The 14,940-nt window shown below is 37.2% G+C and overlaps 1 protein-coding gene across 4 annotated transcripts in view; it reads right to left on the reverse strand.

Moving 5' to 3' along the window:
* ZFHX4 (zinc finger homeobox 4) overlaps positions 1-14,940 on the reverse strand; it is a 156,451-nt gene that overhangs the window by 15,368 nt on the left and 126,143 nt on the right. For 2 of the 4 annotated variants that reach the window (XM_088023130.1, XM_028112640.2), the window contains exons 5-8: positions 7,414-7,530; positions 1,178-1,311; positions 754-954; positions 94-211 (exon numbers count right to left, since the gene is read on the reverse strand). In XM_088023130.1, the coding sequence (XP_087879256.1) occupies positions 94-211; positions 754-954; positions 1,178-1,311; positions 7,414-7,530 (570 nt within the window). Of the gene's footprint in view, positions 1-93; positions 212-753; positions 955-1,177; positions 1,396-7,413; positions 7,531-8,222; positions 8,226-14,940 lie in introns of all 4 variants that reach the window. The other 2 variants (XM_088023129.1, XM_088023128.1) reach the window with 2 other exon arrangements.

The following is a 14,940-nucleotide window of genomic DNA, read 5'->3' on the forward strand; positions in this document are numbered from 1 at the left end:
AAAAAACTTTGGTAGTCATAATCCTGGAACATCACCACACATGCGAGCCCCCTGAGCGTGTTTTCCGCAGATCCTGCACCCAGGCTGGCGTACCTGAATATTTCCCAGATCCCTCAGCTGTGATGGCTGCAGGTGTGTCCCGCTCCGATTTCTCCGAGGCAGCTGCTGGGAGTAGCAAACTGTTGGGCATCATCACATCAGGCACAGGCACCTGTGAGAACCGAAGGGGTTTGTGTCACATGGAGCCCAGAAATCAGACTCCATCACATTTGTCACTGGGCAGTAGCCTATCCCGCTTCCCTTCTCCCAAAAGAAAGTGGGGGCATTTTGTGGATCTTACAGGCCAAGGCTATGCCTTCGAATTTTAGATCGATGCTGTCGCAATGCTGCATTCCTTTCTTTTTTTAAAAATACGATTTGAAGGTTTTTGTCCGCCTATTTTTTTTATAATGACAATCAGGAAAGTTTGAAACGTAACGTGCCCACAGGAGTCATTTAATTAACTTTACAGATACAGAAGTAAGACAGTAAAGCACGTTACTGAATAAGCTATGCCTCGTATCATATCTTCTTTCTCCATAAGCAAAAGAGACGACAAATAAATGGGCCTCGGTTGTGATTTCTAGAACACAGTCTGTAAGAGAGCTTTAAGTAGGCAGAAAAAAGTAAATTTCTCAACCAATAATTACAGATTTCGTGTTGATACTTTTAGAGAGATCGTGTCACACCCGCGGCAACAACTGGGCTCCTTACTGTCATAAGCAGCTTCTCCACACAATCCGGAGACACGCTGTGCAAATGCGTCAGATGCAGCTGGAGGTGCATTTTGTTGCTGAGGACGTCCTGGCAGAGGGGACAGCAGATGACGGGCTGCACCGAGTGCTGTGACAGGACATGCATCTGGATACGACTTTGGTCCCTACTATTGTAGTTACAATAAGGACACTGAAAGAACTGGAGAACATGGAATAAACATGGCCGCCGTTAGTGGATGGGCTTGGATGACTTCAGAACATGACAAGTAACACCGAGAGCTAACTCTACTGCTGATCACAATGTCTACATACGTTTCAACAGCATGAACTCGTTTGGGGCTCTAAAACTATCAGGAGCAATAACAACAACAACAACAACAATAAAAACAGGTTTACACAGCAAAGGGAAAAAACATTTTTACCTGCTCGTGACAGAATTTATTGTCCTCTGTAGGTTTTGATCTTTTGGTTGCAACATCCTCTTCTTTCGCCAGCAGGAGTGGCTGGGGCCCCCCTCCCACACTGACTTTTAGCTCCTTTTCTGGTGTGATTATTCCTGATTCCCAAAAAAGAATAGAATACCTCAATTTTAAAAGACTCACAACATCAAATTCCGAAAAATTGTATGTTTTTCGAACAGCTCTGACTCTAAATCCACTGAATCATAAAAATGACTGGACAAACACTTTTAAATATGCGAATCTCAAAAGGCAAAAAGCACACTTCTTTTTATCTACTAAGTGGGCTTTATAAATATCTTTTAAAATGTACTCCTGTCTCATGTTTAGATAACCCTAGGTGACCTTGAAAGATTCATCCATAACACATGCTCTCTGGTGTCTCAGAATGCCTTTATCACATTAAAGCTAATCTACTCCCATTCACAAATGCTAACTTAGAAAATAGTTACTTTTACTAACGTTTAATTACTTATCTCTTTTCTAAAATTCTTGGACGCTGAACACATTTCAAAAATACCAAGACGAACTGACTAGTTATAATTCAGAAATACAAGTAATATTTTTACGTGGTGAATACAGGATTTTAAAAATTTACTCTACGTTCCATATTTGTCACTGCTTTTTGTGATTTGCACTTTATTTTAGATGTTTCAGCAGTTGGCTGTACACATAACATTATGGTCCAAACCTTAAGAAGACAATTGTTTTATGAGGTTAATCCAAATATTTGGTGTTAAAGACGGTTTAGAATTTTGCCTAGATGAGCAATGTAATGTGCAGGAGCGTCACACGCGTCAAAGAAAAGAGTGCAATTCTAATTTCCCAATTTAACAGAAAATTCTTTCCAGCATCAATTTTCCCGATAATCTCCTCTGTGAGGCTGGATATTACAGCGACATTGGGTAGGCATGTCACATACATCTCACGACAAACACAAAACCTCATTTACCATCCATTCCAATCTCATCATAGCGCAGCATCATCTGACCTTTTTTCTGCTGTTTATTATGAGTATTTCTAATTTTAACTTTCAATTTTCACCATCTTCCAGTCAATTTGCAACTAAATTATTTCCAGGGTGAGGACACTATCACTGGACAACTGGGTGCAAATACATCTTGAAATGCAATGAAGCTAAACCATTGATTGCTATCAGACCCCGCGTAAATATAGAGTCTAGGCGTAATCTGATTGTATGCTGTGCATGAAGATTTATCTTGATTTTTTTTTCAATCCACATACGGTTCATATAAATGAACAAATTGCACCTTATTGCAGAATAACCCAGTTTTAATTTAAAAATAAGGTCAAGGATGTTATGGAAACAAAGTAAAAATGAACCAAAAAATATGCTCTTTTTCTGTCCTGAATAGAGATGCCTGTTTTCTACCATATAAATAATTTTAGGAATTTCAAATTCAGAAAGAAATTTAAAAGTAAGAGTGACTCTGAGGAGACCAAAATTAAAATAGAATTTTAATGACATGATGACAATAATTTTATCCCCTTGAGGTTTGTGGTTAGGTACAGAATTAGCGCTATGCCTTCAACAAATTACACTGCTATTGATTTCTAGATTTACCAACACCAGATTTTATTTGAATTAGTACATTTGTCCTGTATATACACATGCCTTGGAGAAATTTAGATTCTTTGTAAATATTTGAAAAAATAATTTATCATATTTGTATTTGAATGAACTTAAATTTGAGATGGACTGAAGAATTTCATTACATTTATTAAGCAATATCCAAGTATTTGATATCCAAAAGATAGTTCAAAACAGGAGTGTGTATCTCATACTTAATTCTAGCATCAAAAAATATGTTTTTTCTTCTCAAAACAAAACATCCTTTGTGCTATTGTCTTAATAGTGTTAAAAATAAACATTTAGGAAGACAATATGCCATTCAGTATTCTGCAAATAAAATTTACTCCCTCCGGTGTCAGACCAAGTTCTATAAAATGATTGTCATTTAAATCAGCAAACGTCTATCAGTTGCTTTTCCCTGTGAAACTGAAAGATTTTTCTTAGAAAGTTCCCATTAGTGAGTAAGAATATGTTCCCTTAAGAGAATAATACTATGTCATATCCCCTTATCATTCTTTTGTGTACATGGTAGAATTAGATGTGACCAAATAATAAGTTGGTCCAATTCCCTATGCTATCAAAAACTGTCACACACAAGTTAAATGGCCTTATTTTCATAAGCATATATATTCTAATGTTGGTACTATAAAGGATCAAGAAACATTGCTTTCGAGGTTTGAAACATTTTACTTAGACTATGTTATAGATTGGTATAAATATTTGGTATAATTAATCCATGTTCTTATTTTTACCCTTATTAATATCCATCAACAATATGCTTGTTTTTTAATTTAGGGACCTTCCACATTGCATCAAGGAAGTAAAGAGTTCAATTTTAGGGTCATTATTTCATAGCCACGGCCGTAACTGTTGGCTATAGTAGTCTACCCAATATATGTGTCAACTTCAATATTTTTTGGCTAATTAACTTAGTTAATTAAACCCTGATCTTAATGCAAGCTAGGGGCTTCCTAAAGATCATCTTATTTTAAATTAAACAGAAGTTATAAATAAGGGCTAGCTCCCCTCCCACCCCACTCAGTTGTAGCTAGGCACCCAGAAACAGATGCCATTGATAAGAAGAAGCAGAGAAAGGTGAGATGCAATAACATAACAAAAACAGACTCTTGAGGATAAGGCAGGTCATCAGAACTTTTTGCAAAGATGATGTAAGTTACATTTTATGCACTCATGCCTTTCTACTCAACCGGGTGCTATCTCAAGGATTATGGCCTACTCAATAAATTACAGGGCATCAATGCTGGGGTCTTTTTCTGAACTGTCTTGTCCTGGAAATATATTAAATAGCGACCTGTCAATTTTGGAAAGTTTTGATTAAGTTTTGTGGTTACTCACAGTTTATGACTGCAACTTTATTTGAAGTAAACCCTGCTTGTTACCCTAGACAAAATTTTGAAATGAGATCACAATTCATTTTGTGTTATTAAGACCTCCCGATATTCTCAAAAAACAGTGCCATTTTAATGCACTTTAACTAAAAAATGAAATCTAATTACAAATAAGCACTGCCAAATAGATGAGCCAATGATTATCTGTTAGTTATGGGATTATTTAGCTTGCATGAGATTACTAATATAAAAATGACATAATTCATTTCAATTCAGATGCTGCCTACTTAATACTTTCCAATCCCTAAAATATGGAAGGTTGTAAAGTGGTTTATACTCATAATAAGCGAGGAAAATCCAGTAACATATGTACTCAAAGCAAATCTGGGGGAAAAAAAACAATAAAACAAAAAACTGAGTTATTATCTATCAATCAATGTATCTGATAAAGTTTGAATACTATAAAACTTGAATATAACAGAGGATGTTATTCAACTACAAATAATTCTAAATTATAATTACTGGTACAGTATTCTTTCTAATGAGACTAGAATGAAAGGATAATTTTAATTGCAATAATGAAGGTTAATTTCCATCTTTGCTCATGTTTACTCCCTTATTAAAAAGTGGTCCCCTTAGCCATAGCAGAGACATATTACATTTTCAATGCAAATGTATTAATCTGGATAAACTCTATATTAATTCTTGTACTGCACAGAGCTATAATTTGGATTATAATTAATCTAAAGTGGCACTAGATTTAAATGACAATATAAATGAGGCATTAGGAGGCTTTTCTATTATGAATGAATATTCAACAAATATAACTTGCATATTGCCAAGTCTCATTTTGAAAGCTGCAGTCCTAGAGATTAATGTCAGCAACCCAGCACAACAGCTTACACAAACATAGTCTTCCGAACGTGTGTTAATTCCTTCCTGTCTAAAAAAATTCTGTGTTAAAGTGGGGTCACACTGTTTTCCCATCCAACACTTTAAAAAAGTGGTTAATGTATGAGTTTGCTAGTATTTTTTGACATTTTTAACTGACATAAGGAAAAAAACAGTAAAGACATAAGTAGTTATTCAATCGTTAGAAATATTTACAAGGGAAAAAAATCCACGTGATAATTTTTTCACCTAATCAGATTCAGTTTAGAAAGTGGAAAACTTTGTTACAAGTTTGTGGTAGTTGTCAGTAACAAGAGCCGTTTTGAAGTCTAGGAGGTTTCAGGGCTAAATATTTGCATCTCAGTAATTGCTTTTAGTTGGTGCATAAATCCCATTTTCATTTTTATAGACACACCTGGGGAGGCATTTCTGCAGGAATAAAAAATTGTTTTAAACAATTAACATTACACAATGTTCTGTATTCTCTCAGAAGCTCAAGCCCTGTCTAGATGGTACAATTAGGCACCCAAGAAAGCACAATAACTCATCAGGCCATTAGGGAGTGATTGAGCCCATTATTTATATAGAGTGGTAAACTGTGCTGGTGGAGATACAGTCCCTGCATCTGTGGTATGTTCCAGTAAGACTCCTTCCTCAATGGTAAGACTGGATCCATTTTCAAGAGATTCCCAGAATCCATTCTTTGGAAGGCATTAGATATTTAAAACCAAGCGTAATGTCATATGCCTAGGTATTACATGAGCATTTATTTAATTACCACTAATGTGCTACCTGTGTGTTTTACACTTTCTTTTAAAGAATGGGAGGGACATGCCTTGCAATGTCTTTTGGTATGACTGTGAGAAGGACACCAATGAATGCAGACAGAAGCCTGCCCTCCCTGAAGTCGCCAAACAGCTAACCTTGATGAGGCCCATCCTAGAGAATGAATAAACTGACCACCTTGCGATTTCCAATTATTTTCAAAATGAGGTTTAGATGGCACTACCCTTGACCTTAACTGATCACTAGGTATTTCAAATCCCTTGTCAGTAACCTCAGGAGCCAGTTTACTAATACATAGCTATGGCATCTTTTTTACATTGCTTTAGGCTCCATACCAACCTTAGATCCTCTTTGTTTAAATCAAATTAGGATCATATGTTAGCCACTAGATCCTAGACGCAAATTTACGTGGTGCTTTCTCACTGGACTCCTGAGAGAAACTTAGCATTGAACGGTGGGGGGCGGGGCGTAGAGAGGCCCTTCAAATACTTTTTGAAGGGAATGCAACACTTAGATAGGCAGAGACCGAATGACAAATTTGGGATAATTCAGGCTTAAACAAACTTGCACGTAAAAATGATACTTTTGCACAACCCAATGTCTTCATAGTGAAAACAAGCTTCTTTATATGCCCTGTCACTGGAATTCAAGGAAAAGATAGATGAGCACCTGAAACTAATAGGCTTGAACCCGTTTCCACACTTCTTCTGCTTCAATGAGTCCAACATAATAAAACTAGGTATAGCGTGCAGCAAAAGTAGCCAATGTAATATTCATTGCGACCATAGATTTCCATCTCATACATACAAAGCATGGATGAAGTCATATATTTGCCAAATCAAACACAGAAAAAGCCTTAGGTATCCACACCAGATGCTGGCCTAGGGTTTGTTTGTGCACAAGTAAATGTCATGACACGAAGGTTTGTTTTCAAAGACAGTAGCTTTCATTACTGGGATTTGTCTATTCTAGAAGATCAAAATTACCCAGCACCTAATCCCTTTTCAATGATATTTCCTCTTTCTTAGGCTGAATCATCTGTAAACTTTTCCACTGGACTTTGTTTGAAATGCCTCAAATAGATGCCCTTAAAAAAGAGCAAATTCCTGAGTGTAAGTTGTAAAAAGGCAAGGAAAAATAACATTTATTTTTAGGGTTACGTGGTTTGGGGGGGTGCATGTGACTGGATGAAAAAAATTCAAGTGATATCTAATCCTGTGCTTATGAAAAATTAATATGCCATCAGCGGACTCACAAGTATAGCTAAGATTAATGAAAGGCGCTTAAAAAATTACAAGCACACAAACTGATTTGATTAAAAAATAATCTCGCTGGTCGTCCTGTAATATTCTTCAACTTATCCACATCTATTCTGTCAGATGGTTATGATTAAAAATAGGTCAATGGGAGGCTACTGATAGAAATCACATGCAAAATGCACATGCAATGAATAGTAGTGGGAATGTTCAGACAGTTTAAAATGAATAAAAGCTTTTAATAAGTTTTGGTGGGGGTGACGGAAGGGCTGATTGCAAGGCATGGGGTGGATGAAAGAAAGGTGAAGGATGCTAGCATCTTACCAGAATCTTTATTAGAGTTTTTGCCTTCACTATTGTCTCTCTCACTTGTGTCTTTCTCCTCCTCCTCAGCCACTGCTGCTGGCTTAGCAGCTCCTTCTGCCTCCTCACTTTGTTCTTCTGTTAAGAGAAGGAGAACTGTCAGTAGCATCGAAAACCCCAGAAGGGTGCCCACTAAAATAAATGTGACCATTTAAAAACTGTGCTATTTATGAATCATCTGCAGACATTCTACTCTGAAGAGAGAACACAAATTTATTCTCAAGTCTCTGTTAGAACCTGCTGACCGTACCAATGCAAATAGTCATCTCAAGTAACTTCTTTCACATCCATTCAGAAAATGTGCCTGTACTAAATTAAAATAGAAGAAATCATTTCCAGGATGGGTAAGCTAGAAAAGGTTTAAGAATGGGTGTAAGGCAATTCTGTCTTTTTAATAGTAAAACTTCTAAACTACATGGAGCTACTGTTCCACGGACTTGGATAGGTGACAGAGCAAACCAAACTCTTAGAAAAAATTCTTAGTGAATTAATGTGAACACGACAGGTTAAATGTAAGACAGGTGCTACTCCTGCCTTCAGTCCCCAGGCCCGAGGGGAATTTTTTGGAATTTGTCTGAGTAGGATCTCAAAACTTCAGTTACACTGGGGGGGGGTGTATATGTGTATGTGTGTGTGTGCGCGTGTGTGTGCATGTGTGTGCGTGTGTGTGTCTTCTATAGGGGGAGCTATACAGGGCATAGGACAACATAAGAAGGTATACTTCTTCTATGACAACCCCATCACCCCACACCTCATTCACGGGTTCACACCAGCTAGATTACATGGAAATCCTCATAGTAACTCAACCCTATTTAATTATTCTGTAAATCTTAGCCATGCCGCTGCTGGTGGATTAATCTGTTTATGCAGTTAGCCTCTATGCTGGGTCTGTATAGCACTAATCCGTGAAAGGCCCACTGTTCTCTTTCATCCTGCGATCATTTGTCTCTCACTGTGCTGATGTCACATTTTAATGAATTTTTAGCAATCTGAGTAATGCCAGATAACCAGACTCGTAACTCCCCACAGCATGGCATGCTGTTTTCATTGCAGCACAAAAAATAAAAATCATATTCCCCTGTTCAGGTAGGAATTACATAAATTAGGAGAAGAAGGTAAAATGGGATTTGAAGCACCAGGCTGCTCAATTTCATAAAATCTTTAATGACCATATAAATTAACCCTGGAAAGGCAAAAGGTCATCGACACACATTTGCATACACTCTTCTATTTGCTTTTGATAAGCAGAGCTTTTATGCTGAGAACATGATACAATTAACCCTTCAATAACCATACAAAATGCTGCTACGGACATTTTAAGTGTCAAGCATTAACTGAAAATTACACACTGCATAAAATTTTCATTGCAAATGCTATAGTGATTGAAAGGGGAAATCGTGGCCCTCTCCACACCCCATGTTTTATTAATAACGTTCTGACAGCAGAATGAAATATCCACTGTCATATGTAGCAGCTGAGCACAAAAAAAAAAAAAAATTGCTATTTAGTGCCTCACTTGCCAGCCTGGCTCTGCAACTGTGTGAGCAGGATACAACAGAAGGGGGCAGTTCTGGGCTCAATGGGGGAAACAAGAACATTATTTGAAATAAGAGCTTGTTTCAACTGTGAGTCCTCAAAGGGCACCATACAAATCCATTTATTCCATATTTGCGCTTTGCCACTGCACAAAAGCGAGCCAAGGTCCGTGGTGGAGGGGGTCAGTCATCTGAGAGCTTTGGGGGAAGCTTCCCTTTCAGGCAAATACCCGTGAAATTTTTACCTTAAGAGGAGAGAATCAACACTTCTTAAGGCTCTAGCCTGCTTTCGCCCCATCAGTGATAATTACTGATCAAACACAGGCTCCCTCGTCCGGGCAGGGGCCAGCCTGGGTGAGGACCATGGCCACTTGGTTTGGGGGGGAGGGGGGCAGGAAGGCTGAGGTCATGACTGGATTGGGCCGTTTCACTGCCAAGTCCACACATGTGACGTGACATCCAGTGTCAAGCCTTCTACCTATGACAGCCCATGGCAATTACTTTTCAACTCATCCTGGGGAAGGGATGCAAGACTTCTTTGAGTAGATTTACTGGACCTTTCCCCCAGGGCTGGAAAATGAAGTGTCAGAGTGCTACTGAGTGTCCTTATCTTGAGGGGACATAAAATTGTAAGGGCTATCGCAACTCACATTAATAAAATATAGTGTGTCAGGAGAAGAACACAAAAATTATGAAGGTACTAAAAGAAAAAAACTACAGTATAATCTGGGTCTCATCAGACAGTTTTTGCAGGGTCTTCCTCATTTTGCAGGATGTGTTTTAAGTGTGAGAGAAATTCCCAGACATGTTCTTCTATACATCACTGTGGTGTCTGACCTCAGCCTGACCCTGGCAACAGTTTGAGAAATCTGAATGTGAACAAAGACTCTGTGTCAGCAGCAGGGAAAGATTGTGGGGTAGACTCTCCCCATCAACTTAATCGCAAACAGCAGTTCTGAGGCCATAACTTTGCTTGGCTCTTCCAAGCCACAACTCATAACCTCTCGAGGTGGATTTGCCCGCATTACCTCTGCTTCTGTGATTTTTTTCCCCTCTCTCTTTTCTGGTTCTTCCTTTGAAGTAGGCAGGCAATTAGCTCTAATGCTCAAGCAATTCAGGCCTGTTTTGTGGTTTGGAAGGCGTAAGCTGTTTATTACAGGTAGGCTCTTTGGAGCCATAGAACTTTGCAAATTTTTAATCATGCAAAAAATAATCAAAGGGTAACGTATAGACACCATAAAGTTTCATACAAGGCAGAAAAAAAAAAGCTCACTTTCATTCTTAAAGAGAGCTTTTAAAAGAAACTTGACGTTCATGTTATAAAGAGACTTTAGAGTCAAGAGTATTAATGAGGAGAAACAGCTTTCTAGGAAAACTGTAGGTTGGATTTGGGGTTAAAGGAAGGGGTGTCTACATTCTAATTTTGAAATACCACATTTCCTCAACTGTAAAATGCCATAAAATGTAAGGCGCTTTATTGGAAATATATATATATATAATTAAGGTATTAATATGTAATGTTACTGTATTAAAGGAATGCCTTAAAACTAAGGAAAATTCCATAAAATTCCATTCCATAAAATTGCAAAATAAAGACACTAAGGTACATAGAATTCCAAAATAAAGATGCTAAAGCAGTTTTCATTTTCATCAATAGGTTTCTTCACTATTATATATAATAATAACATTTCATTATACTGTTGTATTCACAGTATATATATATTTTTAATTATGCTTTTGCTTTATGGAATATAAAAAATACAGTATTCATATGCTAAACTTTATGACATGAATGTACTTAAGCTTAAAATGTGCATTAGGGTCCTGTAGGACTTCCCAATTTTCAAATAAATGATAATACATTTTTATTTTTAAATGTTTCAAAATACTAGGAAGAAAACAAAATACTACTATTGTAGTCTCATATTATACAGGTGTGTTACAATAACTTCCCCTAGCATTTTTATCATGCCTCTCATAATGATCTTATAAGTTACTCTACACATACACATAAACTATATTTTAAAGAAAGAAAGGTTTTTGAGTGACTAGCTTAGAATACTTCCATTGGAATAATAAAAAAATAATTGGAAAATCACTATTAATTTATTCTATAAAATTATACAATTTCTAAGCAAATCTACTTCAGTAATGGCCCTGTGATCTAAGCTCCAGCCAACTGTGCTTGGTTCCCGTTGCTTTATTTTACAATTGTGTTTGGGAACCCTCTGAGTTGTCTAAGGAAAACACTGCATACTTTTTAAGCCCATGGAGTAATCATGTAAAGAGGAAACAGAATAATAACTTAAACATTTCATATCTTAGTTTTAATTTTAGATACTGAGCCTCTATTCTAGACACCTGGCTTATAAGAATTCTTTCCTGAACTCCTCCATTGTCTCTCTGTACAGACCCACCCCATCCAAATCTATCCTCCATTTGATCTACTTAACATTTGACTTTCCTACTTAAAATCTTAAGAGCAATACCCATCAACTACAAAGAAAAAGCTCAATCTTCTGTACATGGCAAGAATACCTTCAAGATACCTGGTCCCTGTCTACCACCCCAGTCTCATCTTTCTTCCTTTCCTACCCAGCATTTAATTTCAAAAACAGTCTTCTCAAACTTTAGGGCATCAGAATCATGTGGAAGACTTGTTACAATACAAATTGCTGGGCTCCACCTGGAGAGCTGCTGATTCAGTAGGTTTAGAGTGCAGCCTGAGAATTCACATCTCTTAAGTTCCCAGGTGATGCTGTACTTCTGGTCCAAGGGCCATACTGTGTGAACCACTGTCCCAGAAACACGTAACCATTATTAATACCCTCCTCCTCCAAGATATACCATTATATTTCCTTGTCTTATCTAGAACAATTTTTTTTTGCCACTGTATAACCCCCACTTTTCCTTCAAGCCAAGCTTGGGAAGTATCAGTTTCATCATCCATAAAAATGGGGTTAGTAACACCTACCTCATAGGTTTGTTATAAGATAAATGAAGAAAAATCAGTCAGCACAGAGCCTAACACAAATAACACAAGTACTAAAAAATGCTAGCTATATTATTACTAGTATCATTAATTACTTCTTTCTCCAAAAACTCTTCCCTGAATGTTGAACAAAGATTAATGTTGCTGGGTACATTTTTAAAAAATTTTTAATTAATTAATTAATTGCTTTTATTTTCTTATGTATTGATGTCAAAAAACTTATCCTAGTGTGTGAAAATTATCTGTGTATAGCCTACTTCCCCTGATAGGTACACCTTTACAGAAAACAGTAATTATCTTGTTTATTTCTGTGCCAGAAGCACCTGGAACAGTGCCTGGAATATAGAAGACAGGCAAGACTCATTAGTTGGAACACTAAATTTAATTTAGGAAGCAAAATTGTGAGAAGAAAAGGAGTCCAGAAGCTATCCCATTCTATTCCCCTTTAATAAAACTTTTTAAAAGTACTCATTTGTTTGGTTTGATTTTGGTCTGGTTTGGGTAGTTTGGTTTGTTTGTTTGCATTTTCTCTTTCTCTACTAAATCACCTTCATTATTCAACCCTTTCCAGTCTGGCTTCCAGTCAATTGCTCTTCTCAAAGTCACCAACGACTTCCATGATGGGAAATCCAGTGGTCACTTTTTCCATCTGCATATTACTTAATCTTGCTCAACAAAAGTTACTATGCCCTTCTCCTTGAAAAAAGGTCTCTCTCTTGAATTTTATTGCATCACACTATTGTGATTTTTATCCTACATCTCTGAAAGTTCCCTCTTTTTCCCCTTTGCTGAAGCCTCCTCCATTTAAAATCTAAATATCGGAGTGTCTCCAGCATTGGTCTGAAGCCCTATTCTCTTCTCTATCTACAAAGGGAGTTTAACTTGAGGAAAAATAATAATCTGCCTAGATGATAGCATCCAGATCCATCACTTTAAAATTTTATATCTCCATTTAGATATCTAGAAAGCATATCAAACTTAACATGCCCAAATTAGAACTTCTGGTTCTCCCTCAACACAACTCACTCTGTTTGCCACCAATCTCCCCCATCTCCCTCAACTCCCCCCATCTCAGTTAGTGGTACCACCATCGACCAAAAGCAAGAGTCCTCCTTGACTCTTCTCTTTCTCTCTCATATGAATACAATCTATCAGCAAGTTCTATTATGTCAAATTCCAAAAATATTTAGTACAAACTAAATCTATCTATTTCTTTACATCTCCATTGCCAGTACACTTAATTTCTTACCTGGATTTTGAAATGGTCTAATAACTAGGTAAGCCTTGCTCTTACTTTCCAACAATTTATGCTGCACATCCTATAGAATCAAGCTAGTCTCCGGCTTGTACCCTGCCATGTTTCCTATTTCACTTAGAATCATATAACAACTTCTTACTCTGATTGAAATTACCAGGCCTTTGTCTACCTTTCTGACTGCACCTTATGCTACTCACCTACTCATTCACTAACCTCTCTCTGGAGACATTAGCCTTCTTTCTCTTCCAAGAACATCACCAACTTCTTTCCAACTCTAGCTGGAAGGCATTTCTCCAGATTCGTGTAATTGGCTCCTTCTCATTAGTTAGGACTCAGCTGACCTGTCACTTCCTCAGAGAACTTCTCAGACCACTGCTTCTAAAAATGCTCAATACCTGTAACATGGGCGGGATTCTCAGACTTTAGTGGGAATCACATCACCTGGAGGGCTTGTTAACTACAGATTGCCAGGCCCCATCCTCAGTATTTCTGATTCTGTAAATGTAGGATGGGCACCAGGAATGTGCGTTCTTACAATTCCCAGGTTGTGCTGATGCTGCTCGTATGGCAACCACACTTTGAGCAGCTCTGCTCTAGCACATTACCTCTTTTACTTCCTCCATTATATTCACAGCAATCTGAATAGAACTTCTTTATTTGTATAGAAATATTGTCTGAAAAAACGATAGAAGTCATCTGTCTTATTCATGACTTACGCCCAACAGTCCCTGGCACTAATATTTTGGGTAAAATTGAGGATTCCTAGTTTTCTTACTTAGGATAACTACGTTTATAGCAGGATGGCATCAGTTAAGATGGAGAAGGAGAAGAAATGGTCTTGCAAAAGTGAGAAAGTCCACTTGGAATTTGTTATATTGGACTTCCTTATTCTCTGTGAAAATGTCCAGAAGGCATGACAGTATCTCAATATAAAGCTTCTCAGAGACCTAGGTGAAGGTGTAGATCTCAGTGCCCTTGTTTACGAAACAATAAATAAATGTATTGGCAGGGAGTGTTTTCTTTTTTGTTTGATATTTTTGTCATAGTCTTGATATCCGGCCTATTACCCCCAAACTGATCACTAATGAAATCCTCTGATTGGGCTGTAGGTGAGGGAAGAGAACTGGTTAAATATGCTCTCCAGTTTCGTAGGGGAAAAACAACATATAAAATGAAAAAGTGTTCATGAGAATGCATAGGTGAAGGTGAACTTAACTTTAAAGAATTTTTAAAGAGAGAAGTTCTGACTTTATACTGGAGGAATGTTTTCACTTGCAGAACATATTTCAATTCCCCATTATGAATGCAAAGGACTTTTTATAATCTTTTTTTCTGGTCATATTATATAGCATAATTGTAGAAATCTGAAAATTGGGATCGAGCCAGGAATAAATGAGGTGCATTGTGGCAACAAGGGCGAATTTCCTCTTAAATTGTCTGAATATAATGCAGCTCAGAAAGCATTGCTGCCATTTTTTTTTAAATACACACACACAACACACAGAGCACAGGGACTAGTAAATGTGTTGATATAAGTATACAAAGTCCAATCAACTCATTAATTACCCCAAAATAACTCCACCAACTAGGTTGTTTGATTTGGGGTAAAATAATATCTGGGTTTTTTTTTTTAAAGATTTTATTTATTTATTTGAGAGAGAGAATGAGAGAGAGAGCATGAGAGGGGGAGGGTCAGAGGGAGA

The sequence above is a fragment of the Eumetopias jubatus genome, unplaced genomic scaffold, assembly GCF_037043125.1.
Source record: "Eumetopias jubatus isolate StellerSeaLion01/CBP00866 unplaced genomic scaffold, mEumJub1_p1.0 scaffold_4, whole genome shotgun sequence".
In the NCBI taxonomy this organism is placed as follows: Eukaryota; Metazoa; Chordata; class Mammalia; order Carnivora; family Otariidae; genus Eumetopias; species Eumetopias jubatus.